General features: G+C 37.2%; 3 protein-coding genes across 4 annotated transcripts; 2 read left to right on the forward strand and 1 right to left on the reverse strand.

Moving 5' to 3' along the window:
- The first annotated feature begins 1,082 nt into the window (after nucleotides 1–1,082).
- LOC147534015 (F-box protein At5g07610-like) lies at nucleotides 1,083–3,101 on the forward strand. Its single transcript, XM_086645292.1, has one exon. The coding sequence runs from the start codon at nucleotides 1,310–1,312 to the stop codon at nucleotides 2,555–2,557; it is 1,248 nt and encodes a 415-aa protein (XP_086501418.1). The 5' UTR covers nucleotides 1,083–1,309; the 3' UTR covers nucleotides 2,558–3,101.
- A 4,884-nt stretch (nucleotides 3,102–7,985) lies between these two features.
- Nucleotides 7,986–12,652, forward strand: LOC147534016 (uncharacterized). Its single transcript, XM_086650084.1, has 4 exons — nucleotides 7,986–8,125; nucleotides 8,225–8,386; nucleotides 8,812–8,960; nucleotides 11,091–12,652. The coding sequence occupies exons 1-4, from the start codon at nucleotides 7,986–7,988 to the stop codon at nucleotides 12,221–12,223; spliced, it is 1,584 nt and encodes a 527-aa protein (XP_086506210.1). The 3' UTR covers nucleotides 12,224–12,652.
- Nucleotides 12,653–13,247: 595 nt separating this feature from the next.
- On the reverse strand, nucleotides 13,248–21,116 carry LOC147534017 (squamosa promoter-binding-like protein 7). Of its 2 annotated transcripts, none has more exons than XM_086645355.1 (11): nucleotides 20,978–21,116; nucleotides 20,150–20,908; nucleotides 18,825–19,024; nucleotides 18,311–18,543; nucleotides 18,082–18,156; nucleotides 17,888–17,995; nucleotides 17,288–17,405; nucleotides 16,406–16,541; nucleotides 15,683–15,863; nucleotides 14,300–14,869; nucleotides 13,248–13,912 (listed from the first exon to the last, which is right to left on the reverse strand). In XM_086645355.1, exons 2-11 carry the CDS (start codon nucleotides 20,719–20,721, stop codon nucleotides 13,625–13,627), a joined length of 2,481 nt encoding a protein of 826 aa, XP_086501481.1. In that variant the 5' UTR covers nucleotides 20,722–20,908; nucleotides 20,978–21,116; the 3' UTR covers nucleotides 13,248–13,624. The 2 variants fall into 2 exon arrangements, with proteins under 2 accessions (XP_086501481.1, XP_086501480.1); XM_086645354.1 differs by having other exon boundaries at nucleotides 20,150–20,911; nucleotides 20,978–21,073.
- Between the last annotated feature and the right edge of the window lie 348 nt (nucleotides 21,117–21,464).

Genomic DNA, 21,464 nt, shown 5'->3' on the forward strand with positions numbered 1-21,464 from the left:
CACCTCATCTTCTGGCCACCTCATCATATTCTCCGGCGAAAGACGTCGGCCTGTCAATTTTGCGGTCGGCGACCTTCAGATATATATATATATATATATATATATAAAAATTCTCTCTCCTCTCTCTAAATTTTTTTATTCCTCTCCTCACTCCCTTTCTAAAAACTCCGACGAAGGGGTTTCCCTTCGCTAGAGCTAGGTCTGTTCGTTGAGTGTTCAGGTCAAAATATTTAGGGTTATTTCCCAAATAGCTTCCAATTTTATGACCGGTTTCCTGCCTAGCCCCCTACTTTATCAAAAAATACCTAGATGGTATCTTTTTTCAGATTCATTTATAACACCGTTAACTAGTCATCATTTCTCTCTCCTCCATCTCATCACCTCTCTCTGCCACCTCATCTTCTCGCCACATCATCATCTTCTCTGGCGAAGGTCGCCGGCCGGCCAATTTTCCGAACGACGACATTCAACATTAAAAAAAAAAACTTATTTTTCCTCTCTCTCTTCAAATTTTCTTTTTCACTCTCCTTTCTCTATCTAGATCTGGTTCACCTGGTTCATGGTAAACCAGATCTGTCAAACAGACCTTCAAATGAAGGTTTGTTCGACTGAAACAGACCTTCCAAGAAGGTTTGTTCGACTGAAAGAGACCGTCAAAGATGGTATGTTCGTCTGAACAGACCTTCAATGAAGGTCTGTTCGAACAAGACCTAGATCTGATTTCATGGTGAACCAGATCTAGAGAGAGAAAGGGAAATTTCTTTTATTTTGAGATAGAGAGAGGGAAGAAATTTTTTTTTTTAAATGTTTGAAAATCGTCGGCCGGAGAAGACAATGATGTGGCTATATACAAAAAATAATTTGGACGTTTAAATTAAAAAAAATCAATTGATCACCTAGCAGAGTTGGATAGAAAGTACTGATTTGTTATCATCTAGTGAGTGACTGACACACTGAGTGTGAAATCATATAAGATTAAATCCAATAATAATTGTTGATACAAATGCTCATTCAGCAAATGGGAATTCGGAACCCAAAATAAAATAAATGGTTCAGGTTCAGCTCCAGAACCGAATGGGTAAACCACTACCCATGGCACCAAGAATGACGCTAACACTTTACCTTTACTCGTCAACCTTTAAACCCTCAACTCTCATTCCCTCTCTATATGATTAGGGTTTTACAGAAGATACTTGGTCTAGAAAGAGAGGTATGTGATTTCCCCTTTCCTCATTAACATCTTCTTTGTATTTCATCTTTGAATTTCAGTTTAGTACGTCTGTGCCTCTGTTTCTTATTTATCAAGATAATGGAGTTGTCTGCTAAGATTTCATCACCATCATCATCAATAGTAGCAAGTAATGTTGATCTCCTGACTCAAATACTGGTTCGTCTACCTGGGAAACCCCTACTTGTATTTAAATCTGTTTCAAAAGATTGGTACTCTCTTATCTCCAATCCAACTTTCATTATCAACCATTTCATCTTTAGAAAAACCCTACCCACCTCTCTTATTCTCTTGCAAATGCCTTGTTACCGTTATATCAATTTTGTGGAGGGACGAGATGTCAATGGCATCAACGGCTTGACTGACTTCACTCCCTTCAATGCTTTACCTTTTGGTAACAGAGGTATATTTGTAAAATCAAGGATTTCAAGATCTGTCAATGGTCTTCTTCTCTGTTTGAGTTCTCCCAATCTCTATCATTGGCATGGACATATCGAGTTTTACATCTTCAATCCCACCACTAAACAATACAAAATCCTTCCTCCTCTTTCATCTACACGTATAGAAACTTATTATGGTTCAATTGAAATGAGATATAAGGATACAACTTGTATGGCTAGCCTAGCTTTTGATCCACTTATATCACCACATTATCAAGTTGTCTTTATTGCAATAAGAGAAAGAGAATCCTATCCACGTTCATGTTATATTGAAATTTATTCTTCCAAAACATCCTCTTGGAGGGTTTGCGAGACCCCTTTCCATGGGCATGAAGATACATTTATTATAGCTGGTGTATTCTGGAACGGTAACTTGCATTGGATTAGCAGTTTTCTAGATGAATCTCGTGCTCTTTATTTCGATCTAGAGCAAGAACTGATAAAGAAAATGCCTTTGCCTCCGATTCTTCCCGGGGAGTATAAAGGGAGTATAGGATACTTTGGGGAGTGTAAAGGTCATATGTATCTTGTTAGAGTATGCAATGACCGTAACACGCTTCTTGATGTCTTTGAAATGGAGACTCATTACATAGGGTGGGATTTTAAATATCATATAAATCTTGAATCATTGACTACTTCTTATCCGGGTATAGTTGAGCTCAATGGTTTCACTGTCTTTCTTGTTGAAGAGGAGAATGAAGAAGAACGATCTCCGCGAATGATTTTTCGTGTAGGATATGACAATGTATTTTGTTGTGATATAAACAAAATGAGCTTCAAGAAACTTCCTGATATAGAACCAAACCCGGATGCACATAGGTACGGTGATCCATTTCCATATCACTGGTCTTATGCTCATCAATATATTGAGTCACTAACTTCGGTTTAATAGTTAACCACTGCTTGACAACCCCTTCATGTTTATGTGTCTCTCTTGGGTTTCTTTCAAGACTTACTCGGATATTTAGATATTGTCCTTTTAGTTCATACTTTTCTTGTTTTGTCTTTCTACTAAATGCATGTGAAAGAAGTATATGCAAAGAATCACTTTGCAGGAGATCATGCTCTTCACTCATATGTATGATGGATTTAATCAGAAGCTTGTCATTGGAAAAGCTGCTATTTGAAGTTCTCCCATTGCTGAAAACCCTCTAGTCAGATCACTTGAGATTTTTGCACATGTCTATGGAGGAAGGTGTCCCATAGGTGTTTTCGATCTTAATTTGTGAAGAAACTTATATATCTAGTTTTTTTTTTGTAACTATCTAAAGTTGTTGGGGATTAGAATATTATAGTTAGGTTATTGGTGGTTAATTATTCCTCTTGCTCATCTATCCTTGTAATTTCTTCAAGAAGTATTTAGTACTAAAGAAACTGTTCATGCTTTAGGTATTCATTTGATATGTGAGTTCATGCTTGAGCTTTTCTTTGAATTCATTGTGTTTACATTGAATTTACTACCATCTTGAGGGTGTTTCTCTATCATAGGGGTAGGTCATATTCGCAAAAAATCACATAATTTAAATATATGATATTTGGACCTTTTTTCGGTGAACCTTCTTTTGTGTTATTAACTTGATTGGAATGTTTTTTTGAATTTTTCAGCGTGTCTCAAACTCATGACCTCCAAGTTGGAAAACTATACCTCTTACCACTCCGACCAAGGTTTGTTGACTAACTTGATTGGAATGTTTATCAGGGACATATAGTTGAACATCTTTGCAGGCTCTATGAGCCTTGGGTATAATAACTGAGGGAATCTGTTAGACACCATTTTTTGTCTAGCCCCATCCTTGTGTACTGGCAACCCCAAAAAAAAAGATTGACGGAAGCTTTAAGGGGCACACTAGGATAGCTCACACCAATAAGGAAAACCCAATTGAGACTTTTATGAATGGCTTGATTTTATGCTTTCTTATCTTTCACGTACGATCAGTCTGATTTACAAAGAGGACTGAATTCTCGTCTGTCAAATACGGGGGCATGCTCCGTCTATTAGTGGGGCACATTGCGTCAACTTACACCACCACCTCCATTTTAATCACCATATTTATTCGTCCCCTCCCTTTCTCCTCTCTTCCCCGCTATCTCTCTTCTCTTTTTCTTCTAGCTTGTTTGAAACATAAGTAAGATATAATTGTGAAATATGTATCTCTCTTCTCTTTTTCTTCTAGCTTGTTTGAAACATAAGTAAGATATAATTGTGAAATATGTAAGCGTAATTGGATTAGGCGAGTAGTGTCTGCCTTAGACATTGGGTTCCACAAACTATACCAATTAAGAATGATCTCGGTAAATTGGTTTTTTTTTCCCACACGTGATGACTTGGCTAACCCGACCTTTGTTTTGTATAGCTGACACCAACTGTACTAAATTACCTTATCATCAAGTGTGTTAGACTTGCAGCCTCCTAGACCGCATTAACATCTCACTATTGTATATATACACGTTTTTAAATGTGGAAACTTGTATAACTTAAAAATTTCATACAGGCAGTTCAGGATGTGATTTAACTATATGTTAAGATTACTTATCCTAAAATGTTAAGATTATAGAACTACATGTGCCCATTGGATACGGGGCATACCCTCGTTCACCTATAAAATAGGTAAGCGGTTGTCCAGCCCATGGCAAGAAGCCCTCGTGAAAGAACATGGACCTTTATAGTAGTATGCCAGATTTAATTCAGATAAATAAATATGTAAAAAAATCAATTAATCACCTAATAGAGTTTGATGACAAGTATCTATTGAAAATCATTGAATGAGTTGTGAAGTTATGTAAAGAGTAAATCTAATAATACTTGTCCATACCAAATGTTTATTGGGTATGAAATGGAGATGCAGACCCGTATAAATGGTTCTGGTTCAGTTCGAGGACCAAATCGATAAACCACTACTCATTGACATCTTTACCCTTTACCCATATGGGCAATGCTACTGCCGACAAAAAATGGTCCAACAAGACAATTTTGCACCATTAGTCATTAACATCATCAATTTACCTTGTTCAGGTTCTTCGGGACACTTTTTGTTGTACAGACCCAAGAACAGACCACTCCGGCGAAGGGAGACCTTCGCCGGAGTAATTTTAAAGAGAGAGAGAGGAAGAGAGAAATTTTTTTTTTTTTTTAGTTTGAAGGTCACCGGCCGGCGACCTTTGTCGGAGAAGGAGATGAGGTGGCGTGACATGGCAGAGAGAAAAAGAGATGGAGGAGAGAGAGTGACGGAAAGTTAAAGTTAACGGAAAAAAAGGCCATATGGGTGTTTCTTGTAAAGTATGGGGCCAGGCGGGAAGCTGGTCACAAAGTTGGGGGTCATTAGGGAAATAACCTTTAATATTGATTAAAATGGTCATTTCAAAGGCATTGGGTTGTGATAACTACAATAACTGTCGAATTACTATTGGCCCAGAAAAACAACTTTTATTTATACCAAAGTTTAATATTCCTAGATTTTCACTTCTACAAAATCGAATCTAGAACCATTGCATGGCGAAGTAAATGCGCTTACTAACTGGACTAACAGTTGTTGGTCAAGTAACCACCTTATTAGAAGAAAATGGACCAAACAATATTTTTCTTGCCAATGTATATCAGATTTTTAGCCCTACTAGTACATTAATATATCAACCTATGAATTTCAATGCCTCAGATCTTGTTCTGATTTAGACGTTCAACTAGAAACATTGATGAAAAACTTCAATGAGAGAAACCTGATGAGCAATATACAAGAAATAATTTTAAAAAGTCTGTCAAAACTTTCGAGTTTCTCGAGTATCAGGTGGTGTGGGGTAACGGGTTTTCACCAAATATTCAAAATATTTCGATCGAGGTAACCAAACTATTTTTATTTCATGCTATCGAAAATTCTACCGAAACTGAAATTTAATTAATTTAGTTTCTCTTAATAATGTTGACATGTTAAAGTTCATTTAACCTATTTTATACATCATTTTGCCGGCGGATTACTACCATATTTTGTCACCATGGTCACCATAACCATACAACTGTCACATCCACGGTCCACCATCATATACCTATATGTAGTAATTTATAATTATGTGTTATACAAGCAATCATACTTACAATATATATAGGTATTATTGTATAAATGGATGACATTATTAAGCGGATTATGTCGGGTAAATATTAACGGGCGGGATGCCGGGTAGCACTTCAAAACTCGAGCCCGTCTCGTTTATTTCACCGGGTCGATCAGGCTAAACCCGCCTTCGGGTTTCGGGTACCCGTGAGCTCTAACAGACTCGGGTACCTCTCACACCAAGGTGGTGGTCGTCGAGCATGTTGGGGGTTCACGGTGTTTATGCGCACTATAATGGTAGGGCGAAACGTGTCTTTGCCAATGTCGTGGCCTTCCCGTTTTGGAATGAAACTTCATACCACGGTAGCTGGTGGTTAAGTGAGGTGAAAATCGTTCATGTGCGGGGTCTAATCTAACATAAGAAAATCACTAATCTATAACAGTGAACAGTAGAAGTTAGGGCAAATTCGCACACCAATAGGAAGAAACATAACCTGAAAAAATAGGTAACAAATATATAAACAGGGATCTGATCGGTTGATTAAGGAACGTCTTAATGACTGGACTCCTTTGAAGAAGAAGAAATAACTTGTTGAAAAAACATACCGAGCCGTTTATTGCAGAAACTCAAAAGGAAGTCGACTGAAGAGGAAGATGATTTTACCCATTTTTGTAAGGGAAGCCCTTATCTATAATTAAAGTATTTTTGAGGGACCATTTCTGTAAACCCAAGATATCCATTCCTCTTTTGTCCCTGTAGGTGCTATGCTCGGGTGGTCGCGCCAAATCAGCGCGTCGGGTTATGGCTGGGATTGGCACCGAGCATAGCATCATTTCTGTTATGATAATATATGAAACATATAGATCTGTGTTTTCTATAGAGATTGAACCATTTGGACTGGATTATGGGTGTACACGAGCCAAGCTCTTAACGAGCTGCTCGAGCTCGGCTCGACTATTACTCGTGCTCGACTCGAAAATTAACGAGTCCGAGCTTAACACGAGCTCAAAATCAAGCTCGTTTACATAAACGAGCCGAGCTTGAACATTTTTTACTGTATCACGAGCTACTCGTGAACAACTCGTTTAACATACTCTTATAGTAGTATAGTACATAATTACGTATTAGTATTGAAACTTGTACATGAAATATCAACCATTAAAAAACTATTGAAATATGAATCATTAATCATTATTATTGTATGTGACAAATGATCATTGAAGTATTTTGATGATTTAGAAAGTTTTAATTTGAAGTATTTTGATAAACGAGCTTAAAACAATGCGAGTTCGAGCTCTTTCAAACTTATACGAACCGAGCTTGAACAAGTGGACAATTACTCGAACGAGCTCGAACTCGACAGTCAAATACACGAACCGAGCTTGAACATCTTACTACTCGGCTCGACTCGACTCGAGTACACCCCTAGACTAGATCTCCATTTAAATTAATATTTTGACTTAATATTCCATATTAGGGTTAGGGTGAACTAAAAGTAGGTTTAGGTGTAGTTTTTTGGACTACAAACCCAAAATTCATCTCTTAAATTGATTTTGGGTTGAAAAATTAGTTTTTTTTTTTTTTTTTAATAACTAAGCTCATGTTAATTTTGTGGTCATTTAACTCGAAACCGGTTGGCAATGAGTTGAGAGGACTTAGACATTATATTTTAGGTTGCTAGATAGCCCTCCTCACTTCCTCCCATGTGGGACAAGTCACACACTCCCCCTCACGTGTGGCGTGGTTATCCTAACTTATGCTTTTTTTTTTTTCGTGTGACGCGGAACACATGTGTCTTTTAAAGCCATCACGTTTGGGCCTATCTCTGATACCATATTAAGTTTGTGGTCATGCAATGAGTGGAGATGACCTAAAAATTATATTCTTGGTTACCAGATAACCCTTCTCGTGTGGGACTATTCTCACAACCACTCTTGGATCGGAGTTGCTCTCGGAAACCGATTAAGATGGTTCTGGTTTTGGTTTAAATCGAGGACCGAAATGGATAAACCACTACCAAGTAAGAAAAATGACAAAAAGAACTTTACCTTTACTCATAAACCTTTAAACCCTCAACTCTCTCTCTCTCTCTCGCTCTCTCTCAGGCTATTACAGAAGATATTTGGTCCTGAAAGAGGTAAGTGAGTTCCCCTTTCCGTATGAACATCTTTTGTGTATTTCATCTTTGAATCTCAGGTTAGTCACATCACCTAGTATCTCTGTTTCTTGTTTATCAAGTATTGCCTCTTTGTTTTTAATCTTTCATTAGGATAATGGAGTTGTCTTCTGAGATTTCATCAGTACCATCATCATCATCATCAATAGTAGCAAGTAATGTTGATCTCCTTACTCAAATACTAGTTCGCCTACCAGGGAAACCCCTCCTTGTTTTTAAATCTGTTTCAAAAAATTGGTACTCAATTATCTCTAATCCAACTTTCATTATCAACCATTTCATCTTTAGAAAAACCCTTCCAACCCCTGGTATTTTCTTGCAAATGCATTGTTACAGTCATATCAATTTTGTGGAGGGAGGAGCTGTCAATGGCAGCAACAACTTGACCGACTTTACTACCTTCAAAGCCTTACCTTTTGGTAACAGGGATTTGTTTGTAAAATCAAGGATTACAAGATCTTGTAATGGTCTTCTTCTATGTATGAGTTCTCCTTCTATGTATGAGTTCTCCTTCTATCCACCATTGGGATGAGCATCTCGAGTTTTACATATTTAATCCCACCACTAAACAATACAAAATCCTTCCCCCTCTTTCATCTACACGTATAGAAACTTATTATGGTTCAATTGAAATGAGATATAAGGGTACAACTTGTATGGCTAGCCTAGCTTTTGATCCACTTAAATCACCACATTATCAAGTTGTCTTTATTGCAATAAGAGAATCCTATCCACGTTCATGTTATATTGAAATTTATGACTCCAAAACATTGGCTTGGAGGATTTGTGAAACCCCTTTCAAAGGGCATGAACATACATTTGTTGTAGCGGGTGTATTCTGGAACGGTAACTTGCATTGGATTAGCAGTTTGATAGATGATGCATTTTCTCTTTATTTCGATATCGAGCAAGAACTAGTAAAGAAAATGCCTTTGCCTCCGATTCTTCCTGGCGAGTATAAAGGGAAGATTGGATACTTTGGGGAGTGCAAAGGTCATATGTACCTTGGTAGAGTATGCAACGAGCGTAACACGCTTCTTGATTTCTTTGAAATGGAAACTAATTATACAGGGTGGAATTTTAAATATCATATAAATCTTGAACCGTTGACTACTTCTTATCCGGATTTAGTTGGAAGCTTTGGTTTCACTGTCTTTCTTTTTGAAGAAGAGAATGAAGAAGAACGATCTCCACGAATGGTGTTTCGTGTAGGATATGACAAGGTATTTTGTTGTGATATCAACAAAATGAGCTTCAAGAAACTTCCTGATATAGAACCAAACCCGGAGGCGGAGAGGTACGATGATCCGTTTCCATATCACTGGTCTCATGCTCATCAATATATAGAGTCACTAACTTCTCTTTAATAGTTAACCACTGCTTGACTGCCCCTTCATGTTTATGTGTCTCTCTTGGGTTTCCTTCAAGACTTACTCTCGTATATTTAGCTATTGTCCTTTTAGCTCGTACTTTTCTTGTTTTTTTATCTTTCTACTAAATGCACATGAAAGAAGTATATGTGAAGAATCACTTGGAGAAATCAAGAATCATGCTCTTCACTCAAATGTATGATGGATATCATCAGAAGGTTGTCATTGGAAAACCCCTCTATTCAGATCACTTGAGATTTTTGCATATCTCTGAGGAGGAAGCTATCCCATGTGGGTTTTCTATCTTGATTTTTGAAGAAACTTAGCTAGTTATTTATATTTTGAACTATCTAAAGTTTCTTTTGTTGTTGAGAGTTGAACTATCTAAAGTTGATTGGTGATGAGAATATTAGAGTGTTTGGTGGAGAGTGGTTATTCCTCTTGCTCTTCTATCCTTGTAATGTCTTGAAAGAAGTATTTAGTAGTACTAAAGAAACTATTCATGCCTTTTCATTTGGTTTAATCTCTCCACCATTTGTTCTGAATTAATTTTATTTCTGGATGTAGCTCGAATGTTTATCAGGGACATAGAGTTGAACATCTTTGCAGACACTATGAGCCTTGTCTATATTAAGAGCAGCTCCAACGTGCTGGGGGCTGGGGCTCCCAATTTGAATTTGGGAGCCCCAGCCCCATCCCTCCAACCCGGGAGCCCCGGGGGTCTCCCAACGGCCATATTTGGGGTGGATCCCCTAAAAAGGGGATCCACCCCACTTATTTAGTTTTTTTTTAATTTTGTTTAATTTTTTTTTTAAACTAAATTTTTTTTCAAAAAATATAAATTGTTTTAAATTTGTTTTTCCAATCATTTCTCTAATTTTTTTCTTTTTTTAATTTTTTTTCATCTTTTCAAAATTCCTTCTCTCTCTAACATAATATTAAATTTCAATTTTATATTTAAAATTAATAATTTATAGTTGAAAATTAAAACACAACCCTCACACACATACACCACACATGTGCATATTTTAGATTTGGGAGCCCCTCTTGGGAGCCCAACGTTGGAGTTGTGAAAAGCCCCGGGGCTCCCAAAATCCAGGGGCTCCCAAAATTGGGAGCCGGAGCCCCACATTGGAGTTGCTCTAAGTCTCTAACTGAAATGAATCTTTTTAGGCACCACTTTTTGTCTACAGCCCCATCTTTGTCTACCCGAAGCCCCCGAAAAGATTGAAGGAAGTGTTTTGGGTACGCAAGGGTTTTTACATAGCAGTGTTTTTTACATAGCTCGTCGCACCATCAATAAGTGTTTTGGGTACGCAAGGGTTTTTACATAGCAGTGATTTTTACATAACTCGCACCGTCAATAAGGACAACCCACTTTTCTGAATGGCTTGATTTTACGGTTTTTACCTCTATTCTCCATCTTCTTCACCACCACTCCACATCGCTCGCTCTGACCACGGTATCCATCTTTTAGGCTTTCACAACCTTTCTTCCACCGGAACCTAACTAGTCCCAAGAAAGACAAGTAAAATTGCTTTGTAATTTGCCGCTTTAGCTTTACTACTGATTTCACCTTCTTTGTGAAGCCACTCTTAATTGAAACTTACTTCCCAAGTCATCTTCTCTCTAAACCCTCTCTCTCTCTCTCTCAACCCTCTCCCTTCTCTCGCTCTAAAACCTCTCTTCCCTCGGAAACTCTCTGTCTCTCTGTACTGGTAACCTAGCATTTTGCTATTTGTTTCTCTCTCTACAAGAAGAAGAAGAAGAAATGAAGAAATCTTTAATCTCGATTCTATATCTCTATGTACTGATGATTCACAATGTATTAGCAATGTTAAATCCTCTTGATTTCTTAGCATTACAAACTATTTCAGAATCTCTATCAGACATGCCTGGTTCTAATTTCTTCTATACTTGGGATTTCACTTCTGATCCTTGTAATTTCTCCGGTGTTTATTGCAGTTCCGGTAGAGTCATTTCTTTAAATCTCGGTGATATAAGAGCTGGTTCTTCAGGATTAAAAGGTCGAATCGATCACTCTTCCATCGGAAAACTCTCAGCTCTTGTTGAACTCTCCATTGTTCCCGGTCAAATCATAGGTACTCTTCCTCAATCTTTCTCTCAATTAAAAAACCTTAGATTTCTATCTATTAGTAGAAACTTCATCTCTGGTGAAATTCATTCATCTTTATCACATCTTAAAAATCTTAGAACAATCGATCTCAGTTATAATCAGTTCACTGGTTCGATTCCTCGATCATTAGGAACATTTCATTCTTTATCAAATCTCATTCTCTGTCATAATCATTTTTCTGGTTTAATTCCTCCTTTCTTCTCTCAAACCCTAACTCGTCTCGATCTTAAACACAACGAACTTTCTGGTTCTCTTCTTCGATGGTCTCTTCCTTCTTCACTTCAATATCTCTCTTTATCTAGTAACCGACTCACCGGACGAGTTGACCAGCTCTTAACCCGGTTGAATCGGTTGAACTACTTAGACCTTAGTTCAAACCAGTTCACCGGCAGTTTACCGGCAAACTTGTTCACATTTCCCATTTCCAATCTTCAGTTACAGAGAAACTCATTCACTGGAAATCTCCGACCGTACAATAAAGTTATAATCCCAACCGTTGATCTTAGTCACAACCGGTTATCCGGTCATATATCAGCGTTTTTTGCTTCGGTTCAGAATCTGTATCTGAACGACAATGAACTTGTTGGCCAGGTACCCGGTAACTTTGTTGATGGTTTAATGGCTGGGAGTATACAGATATTGTATTTACAGCAGAATTATTTAACAGGGATTGAGATGAATCCAACGGCTGATATTCCTCTGAGTAGTTCTTTGTGTTTGCAGTATAACTGTATGGTCCCACCGATTCATACAACTTGTCCACTCAGTGCTGGAACAGTAAAGACAAGACCTGCTGCTCAATGTAAACACCCACATTGGAAAGGCTAGAACTAGAAACCCCAATATGACAATGTGCAAGGCACCAGATAAATGGGCTGCTGACGAAGCCCTTGTGAAAAAGCTCGGCAAAGGCAGAAAGAAAACGCAGATAAACTGCACAAGATGAAAGGCGAAGCAGAGAACCAGAACTAGTTAAAAGTATGATCATGGGTGAGGCTGAAATAATAGTGCTAACCAGAATTGAGGGTCATCAAAAGTTATGTTAATCTATTAGTTTTGTATGGGGGTTATCAAAATGTGGGATATGATATGTAGATAGTATATTGGTAGCCTAGTTTAAGGAGATGGTTGTCTTTTTGTGTCTATTATTTTTCTAGTTTTCTTTTTTGTTTTGTGTATTGGCCTTTAGGGTTTTTGTTATTCTTATAATGTAAACACGTGATATTATAATGTCAACACATGACATTGATGTTGTCCGATGCTTCTTTAAAATATTATTTTCCCTCAGACTTGTCTCTCATTTGTTAGCAGATCTTACTTCAAATGCTGTTATCTTTGTTCATTGGATATATTTTTTGGACCAAGATACATGGATGCCATGTCTGAAAAAGTGTTCATGGTTTACAAAATGTTGAGGGAGCCATTTCATAAGTTCGACCGAGTGCATTTGGATTTCAACTGCAGCTGTTGAACGCGTCCCTATGACCTCCCTTGTGGTTATACCGGGTTTTTTGCATGCTTCTCAATTCATGATAAGAAAGTGGGAACTACGAGGGAATAGATGCTATGCTAGTGGGTCAACGCGCCAGCTCTTGCAACTAACTATTATTGCCAAAGTGAAGAAATGCTCGATTCATTAGCAAAAGGGAAAACAAAACCCAAAATATATCTTGTAATGCTGCACAAATGTCAAAGTCGCTATCAACCCTAACGAATATATGTTGTATTGACTGAATCGTAAGTGAAAAGTTTTAGAACTTACAAAGTTTTTTTTTGCCTCCATGACTGCAACAAGTAGAGAATCCAGCAGCTCAAGATAATCCACTTCAAAAGATTTGAACTAAGAAAACAATTCAGAATCCCGGGCTCAGGATGAATATATATTTAAGAGATCATACACTGACTACAGTTTGAAGGAGACAAGTACCCCCCCCCCCCCCGCCTCCAAATTATTATGATCATTACCGTATTCAATAAATTAACAACAAAACCTCCGTTTACATTATATTGATTAGCTCGAATGAATCATGTTCTACTTTCTTCGCTCCTTCGTAATACCAGGAGTTTCATACTTTCCACGGTATATCTGAATTACAGGCGAGAAGAATGCTTTCAGAAATCTATATATGAGACATCGTTGTCTCTCCTTTCAGAAACAATAGTACAGATCTTTGTGAGCATTTTGGTCCAATTTATGGGGTCAAATATATACTCCTGCTCACATCTGTTTCAAGAATTGGAGTTCCCGAACAAGCATCGACGTATTGAAATTGCAAATTCTCCAATCTTGTGAGGATGGAATAGGACGGCACATGCTCCAGAACATAGAGCAGCAACGGCTACTATAAGAACCAAAGGACGAGGACTTGTAATCGCACTCGAAAATCTGCTTCGCTGGGTTTTCTGCATCATGTCCGTGACTACCCCTCTATTTAAAAGGGGAATAGTCTCACTTTTCTCGAGAAAAACTGGATTCGATATCAAATTCAAGTTTTTCTCTATTGCCATCTCCATGTCCTGCTTAGTATTCAGAAGATATAACAGAAGAATTAATACAAACTTTGATTAGAAGCACCAAACGTTACATTCCTAACAGGCTAATAACCCGGATCTATATGGAGCTATGGATTCCTCCACTGCAACCTGTCGAAAATTTGGATCGCGTATTCGTTATCAGGGAAAAACGAAGTGGAGTTACGAGTTAGGCCAAAAATTTGTATTTTCGAATATCAATTGACAGGCCCCATTCTTAACTCCGCCATATTCTGCTTCTGTATTTACCCAAGTATAAGGAGAAAACTTTGTGCACAGAAAAGGCTAGCCAAATGGTAGTAAAAACAGAAAAAGAAATAACCAGTTTATGAACATTTTGAAAAACTTGAAGGACAGATCTGAAAACCTCACCTCACAGTTGCTTGAAACAACATAGAGCTGGTCATTTGCGGTATGGTTTTGAGTGAAACAATCGCCCTCTGGAAATGGGTTTGTCGGAAGTTGCACTATTCTCCCATCGTGTTGAATTCTTTGATCGACTATTTCTCTTGCATGAGCTATATATTTCTGAAATAGACTCATCTCATCATCGTTTTCAGTACTAATAGGTTTGAATGGATGCTTCTCATCCATCACATTCTTAAGAGATATTAATATTTTCTCCAAGATCATAATGGAATCGTTATGTATGAGAAAACTCAATAAACTATTCAGTCTCCGAATGTTAGTGGAACTCAAAATCTTATCCTCCAACTTACGCTCCTTGAGAAACCAGGCAATATCTAAAAGAATTTCAGAAGTAGATTTTTGCCTTGATTTAAAGATCTCACAGGACTCAGATATTGAATTAAGACTATAATGAGCTATCTTTGGACGGAGTGATATGTCGAACTTATTTTGCACCATCTGCAATTCTGAGCATGTTGGACTATCCGCAATGACGATTGGAATGAAGTTGGACAACCCAAACTCTGTCTCGACCTACAAAATAGAAACTAAGACATTTAAACTGGGCACTGCAACTTATCCAGTCGCCATGCACATAACGCTTATATGAAGATTTGGTGAAAATTATAATGTTTCTGCTCACGAAATTCATAATGAGGTCAACACTTGCTTGCCCAAGTGGTTGAAAGTGTTGACATTAACTCCAAAACCCTTGAGGTCCCAGGTTCAATTCCCGGAGGAGGTGGAATCCATGGTTTATTGAACTTGGGTTATTAAAGGTATAAATAATGTAATAAGTTTGTCGGGCTTTAGGCCTCTTTCATGTTGTTGGGCTTTAGGCCTCTTTCATTAATGGTTTAACTTAGGCGGTTAGCGTGCTTATCACATCTTCATGCTATATCAATGCCTTGAAACGACTTAGATCCTAGTGGATTTCTCAAAAAAAAAAAAATCATAATGAGGTATGAACTGATAGAGAAACTAATTCAGTATAACATCATGAACTCGAGCCGGTGTGTCACTAACAATTGTAAACTAGGACATTAGAAAATGTTATAGATTGGATTTCATAGACAAAGTTTGTGTGCGTAATAATAAATTATAAGAAATAAAAATAAAGTTGACCTCTTCTTTTGATATATCTACCTTCTCAAGTAAAAGATTGTAGCTTCCGTAATGATAACTGGCTTCACCAGTGTCCCCACAAAGTTTAATTTTAATTTGAAAACAAGTTTAAACTTTAAAGTTAACATCTAAGTGATCATAAGCTAGTTTGCCAAGAGACTGAAACATGCCTTATCTGAGCCATGCACTAAACAAAATAACAAAGCTGTGACAGGTACCCACCTCAACAAAAGCAGGACCTAATAGCCCCGGCTCAGTCTTAGGAATACATATCTTGTAAATCTGATGATCACAGCAGTCGGCCTTCTTCGCTTCATTGCCATGGCATGATGCAGACTCCCCATGGTAAATTGCAAATCGATAACTATATGCTAGATATCTTCCATTGAAAGATATAAGAAACCTGCCATAGAATCCATTATGTCAAAATCAAATGGTAGTTGTCATTTCTCTAACTTTAGTATCTAGTCAAATAAGAGTAGTGTGCACAATCAGCTTACGTTTCTAGTATCTTGGTTTCTATTAAAGAAATGTGACCTTTATTAGAAATGAATTTAACAAAACATGGCTGAAATATAAGTATATTAACTGCTAAATGCTAATACCCTATTAAAGATTAATAATCATGGAATGCATGGAGTACAGCTGAGACCTTTACGCGTATTCCCTTTTCTTTAGGACAACCTGAGACTGAACATTTCAAGTATGGAAAACTACAAGTCTAAACAAATGTGTGTATATATATGAGTTAATACGTAATTCACTGAAAGAGTTGATACTCTTAAAAAACAACTTAAAGAAATGCTTAGCTTTGCATATAATTTGTTTGAAATATAAGAAAAGGAGCAGCAGATAAGTTAAAACGGATCAGAAATGACAAATTGGACACTATAAAGTTGCCAGTTTCTTGGTATGCATTGTTAATGAGAGGTACTAGAATGGTACCGAAATTTAGGATGCAACAGATTGCTGCCACAAGCAACAAACTCCATAGGTTTACCAGCTTCAAAACAAGTAGGATGAACATAGTGAAGCCTAGGAGCCTGCATTTTCACCTTCACATCTCTCACTGAAGCTCCACCTACATCAACCATAAATAATTAGGAATCGACAGGTAGGATGTATTGATCCAGCATTTAAATATCAGCTCCTTCAATATGGCAGGTCAAATTTCTTTCAAAGAAGAAAACAAGGCAACCTCTTGCATAAATACAAAAGTATAGTTGAAAATGCCTAACTGTATAAATAAAAAATCATTTTCCAGTTAGACAATTAAATATGAACCCAAAAGTTGGTTTCTAACTTTCTTACATGAAGAAGAATATCGAATGCACTCTTAATGTCCCCCTGACTGACTGACATATCGCAATTTTATTTAGAAACAACCAAAAAGAAACTCATATTAAATCTGGAATCTAAAATACATGTGTATGTTGTTTATGCATTAACCAGAAAAGATGCAAAAGAACAAGAGATCCACACATCCTTATGGTACAGTAGGCTAAATTTTTTGTTCCAGTATTGATTTTTCTTTATACTCCATGCCAGGCGGCAATAATATCCGTTGTATTGATGAGAAAATCCTTCTTATATTATATAACAAGGATTTTCTAGATAAATTATTCTAAACTTTTTCGATATACATTTTCAAATGAACAGTTTAAGGTTCAGAACTTCAGATAGACGAAGCATTGGAGTGACTTCAAAATTGCTATAACTTTTTCAAGAATATCCAAATAATAATAGTTAAATTGTTTGCAAAGCAGAAAGAAAAACCATTAAAGTTGGAACAAGAAAAACCCATAAAACTCTGCAACGCTAATGTACCTTTAAGAACACGGAAAATCATGTCATTTAAGTAAACAGTCATGTTGCCTCTTCCAAACAGCATACTTTCAGGTGCACCAACAAACTTATGTATATATGAAGCAGCATCTTCAGATAACTGCCCATTGTCCCAAGAGAGAAATTTTGAGGTTAAGAGATTGTAAACTGTAAGGGAAAACGGTTCAAGAACCACAGATATGAACTGAATGAACTTCCTGAGTAGGTAAGTAATAAAGACCAAATTTAAATTTACATTAGAACATGCTAAACAACTGAAATCAGGGGTTTCACGTCACTGAGTATAGTCTAAACTAAAATATAAAACAAAGATGAATGTTAAAAGCATGGAAGAACATGAATATTTTGTGTATAACCATTACGTTTACATAGTACTAAATTGCATGGCAGTTCAATTAAATAAAAGGACCAAAAGCATCTAAAATTTGACTCTCTTTTAATAAGTAACCTCCTTTCAGCTAAAGATCAGACTTATTGAGCATATGCTCCTAAAATATTTTCAGATCCAGATAGATTACTCTTTATTGTGAACAGATTCATCCAGGTTAAATTATTATTATCAACGTCAAGCAGAACTGATACCTTCTCCCACATAAACCGTGGCATAGCAATGAATACAGTCAAGATGGTACAGCCAGGACGAATATATCCCTCCAACTCAACTGGCATGCTGGCCAACCATTGGAATATCTACAAATTCAAAGCAACTATTAACCAAACTGCAAAAGAATCTTAATTTAATGCTAGAAATGCAATGACAGTGCTTAGGGAAATACTTGGTGCCGAAGACGTCTAGGAAATTCTGCAGGGTTCCAATCGTAAAGCTTGAACGATATCCGACCTGTGGAACACTACACAGAAATGATCTTTCAATGCATTATAACGAGCAAGAAACTATTAAACCAAACAGAGAATATTCATAGAGCAAAACTAATACTTAAGAAATAAAAATAGAGCAGAACTAATGGTTCGCTAAAAGATAAATAGCATGCAACTCAGACCTACCATAGATGAATAGGTACTCTTATTGTCACAGAGAGATGAAGAAAGAGTTGGTACTGAATTATCTTTCCCCTGCTCCTTTTGGGTTTCACCAGAAGCTGTGAATGTTAAGAGACTATCACTTCGGATGTCCTGGGAGCAGGGAAATGGGAAACTCGGAGAAACATGCCCATTTTCAGTCTCCACTGCTGCATCATTGACCATCTGGCTGCTCAACTGTGAATTATCTGTATCAGCTGCCAAAACACAAGTGGTTAATATATCTTCCACAAAAGTCAAAACTAAGGAAAAGGCAGTGCACATTACTATAACAAAGATTCTTTCTAGTGTCCCAATTACATAATTTATAGAATTACATTTTTGAATAAGCAATTATCAAACCATGATTGGTGACTTCTTAAGCTAAATTGCTTTCAAGCTCTCTTGACTATTATGGTTCTTAATAACGATAGCATTTTAGACATATCGCAGATAACCTTGTCTGTGAACAAAATATACAGTAGCAGCCTGATGATACCTTTTCCTGCTTCACCATCACGATCTAGATGTTCTGCAGGAATATCTCTGGGAGTTTCCTCTTCTTTATCAGTTCCTTGAGTTTCCTTTTCAACTATACTTTTAGGGTTCGTTGATTTTCTCCGCCTCCTCTTATTGTGGCGCTCTAATTTCCTTCTGCAACTTCGTTTACCTTCATCAAAATCTGGCAAGATGTGAAACCTGGAAGTGCAAATAAGCAACCAACAAAAACCTAGGTGAGTAACCACGGGAACAAGTTGCTTACTTACACTTGATTCTCACTACTAAGTAATATTCCTGAAGAAGAACCAGAAGGAAAGAAATGTGAAAAACTAGAAGCGAATAATATGACTTCAAACATAAACCTTTTGACACATAAGTACATAACGTTGTACGGAAACTACTTCTCCAAATCTAGAATCAACTAAAGAGGAGCCAATGGCCCAACATTCTTCTCGGCTTCCACCAGAGAGCCTTCTATTAATACGACACATTTTTTTTTTATCAACTGTTGGTAAAGTAATTAATTAACATCAATAAAGATAAATATATGGAACCCAGAAAAAACAAAATGAACACTTTAATACTCCATAACTTGCTAACTGTAATACCAAATGCTCAATTGACAGAGGAAATAGAAACGCATATGATTGACTAACAGTTGGAAACTCGCTGCCACTGAGTCAATCTCATATGATGAATCCAGATGTCTTCTATTAAAGAAGAGAGTTGAGTCAAGACAAATGGAGACTTCATCCAATCGACTTGGGAGGTATCAGCATGATGCCAAATGCAGAATGAAAAAATAATAGATCCTTTTACGAACACTAGGAGGGCAAGATGGGAATAATGTTAATGAGCTTTAACGACTAAGTTATGAAACAAATATCCTTTCACAACCCAACATATTTTAATGAAAGATGATACAAAGTCGTGTTTTTTTTTGTTGCAAGAAAGTCGCGTTAATGTAATGTAACTAATTGCATGCAACGAAGAACTTGTCAAATGTCATGTTTTAACATAGCCAATTACTTTAGTGCACGCGAATGTGACCGGCTTAAACAAACATAAGACACTATAACTTGACATAAATTCATAACATTTTGCATCTTTAATCCCTTTATACTCATTTATATATTTGAAGTTTTCGCGTAACCCAGTAACAATGATATCAATCCTCTACGAATATATGTACCCAAAATGTACTTGCTTTTTTCTAAAATTATAACGAAATTAAGCATTTTTACATCAAGATCAAACAAATCCTTCAATTCAAAATCAAGATTAAACAAAAGAGAAAAAAAGAAGAAGATGTTTTTAACATACTTGCCGCACTGTTGACAATATCGCTTAGACTCTCCATCGAGAAAAACAGAGGTTGCATTTGCACAACCTAAGCAAACTCTGTGTCTTCGGTGATACCCTTTTAACTCAGTAATATCAACTTCACAACCAGGTACCTGGCACCGAACAACCACCGAACCTATCGTCTTAGCTCGTTTCTTCCCTGGTCCACCAACTACTTCTACTTCTTCTTCTTCCTCTTTCTCATCAACTTCAGGACATGAACAAGGAATTCTCCCAGCTAAAAAATTCTCACAAGTCAATCTTGGATCTCTCTTTCGGATCTTACTATTATCCGATCCATCTGATTCACGATTTGATTGTTCTTCAATCAATAATTCAGAAGATTGTTGATTATGTGATGGATCTATTGGTTGATATTCAGGACTCCATGAGAGGTTTAATTGATCATCTAAGTTGAAATCTAAAAGAGAGTTCCATTCCCAAATAGTTGAAGATTCGTCAAGTATTTGAGAGGATTCCATTTCCAAAACCCTAATTTCGTCGGAAAGTGGAGGTTCCGTTAGTGGTGTTGGTGGTGGTGGAATCTGCATGATTAGGCTGTGAAAAAAGAAAAGAACCCTACGGATTTGGGGACATAGTGGGTGAGGTTGGAGGGAAGTTAGCTGAGAAGGGACGCCAAGACTGCCGGCAGAACCACCACCTAAGGTAAGGGTGGGGTCGTTAGGTGGGCAACTAGTCTAAAATTGTTAAAGACGTGATATGAAAGATAATTAACGACTTCTTTTTTTGATGAGAGAAGATAATTAACGACTTAGTGGTAGTTTTTTTTTTTTGTTAAGAGATGACTTAGTGGTAGTTGATAGATAGACAATGGTGAAGCCCATGTAGAAAACACAAGTTTGGGCCCATGGGAGGCTGGGTGCCTATGATTTTCTGTTCATCAAAGCATCCTATTTCTCGGACTTGCTACTTGGACAAAAGGCGCAAATAGTTTTTTTTTTTAAGTAGAGCCGAAGCCTCATGAAAATAAAATTAAACGGATCGGGACATCGGGTAGATAGTGCAACTTTCGAGTTTCCAAACTAATTCATTAACCTATCAGACGAAACATTCTCAATTAGGTTCTGGGCTCTGTGGCTCAATTCTCATCCTTACTAAAAAAAAAAGGTGGTGGAATTCTTGAAGTACTAAGTTGGATTCTTTCGGGAAAAAAGGAGTCGAGCGGAGCAACTAGGTTTTTTTTCCTCCCGGCCACCAGTTCTAGCGGTGCAGGCAGTTATAGTCGACGGTTACCACCACCTTTTTCCCTTTTTGGGACGGTTACGGGTGGTTA

This window comes from Eschscholzia californica, unplaced genomic scaffold (assembly GCF_041429995.1).
Source record: "Eschscholzia californica isolate CP2 unplaced genomic scaffold, dmEscCali1.0.p SCAF_6, whole genome shotgun sequence".
NCBI classification, from domain to species: Eukaryota; Viridiplantae; Streptophyta; class Magnoliopsida; order Ranunculales; family Papaveraceae; genus Eschscholzia; species Eschscholzia californica.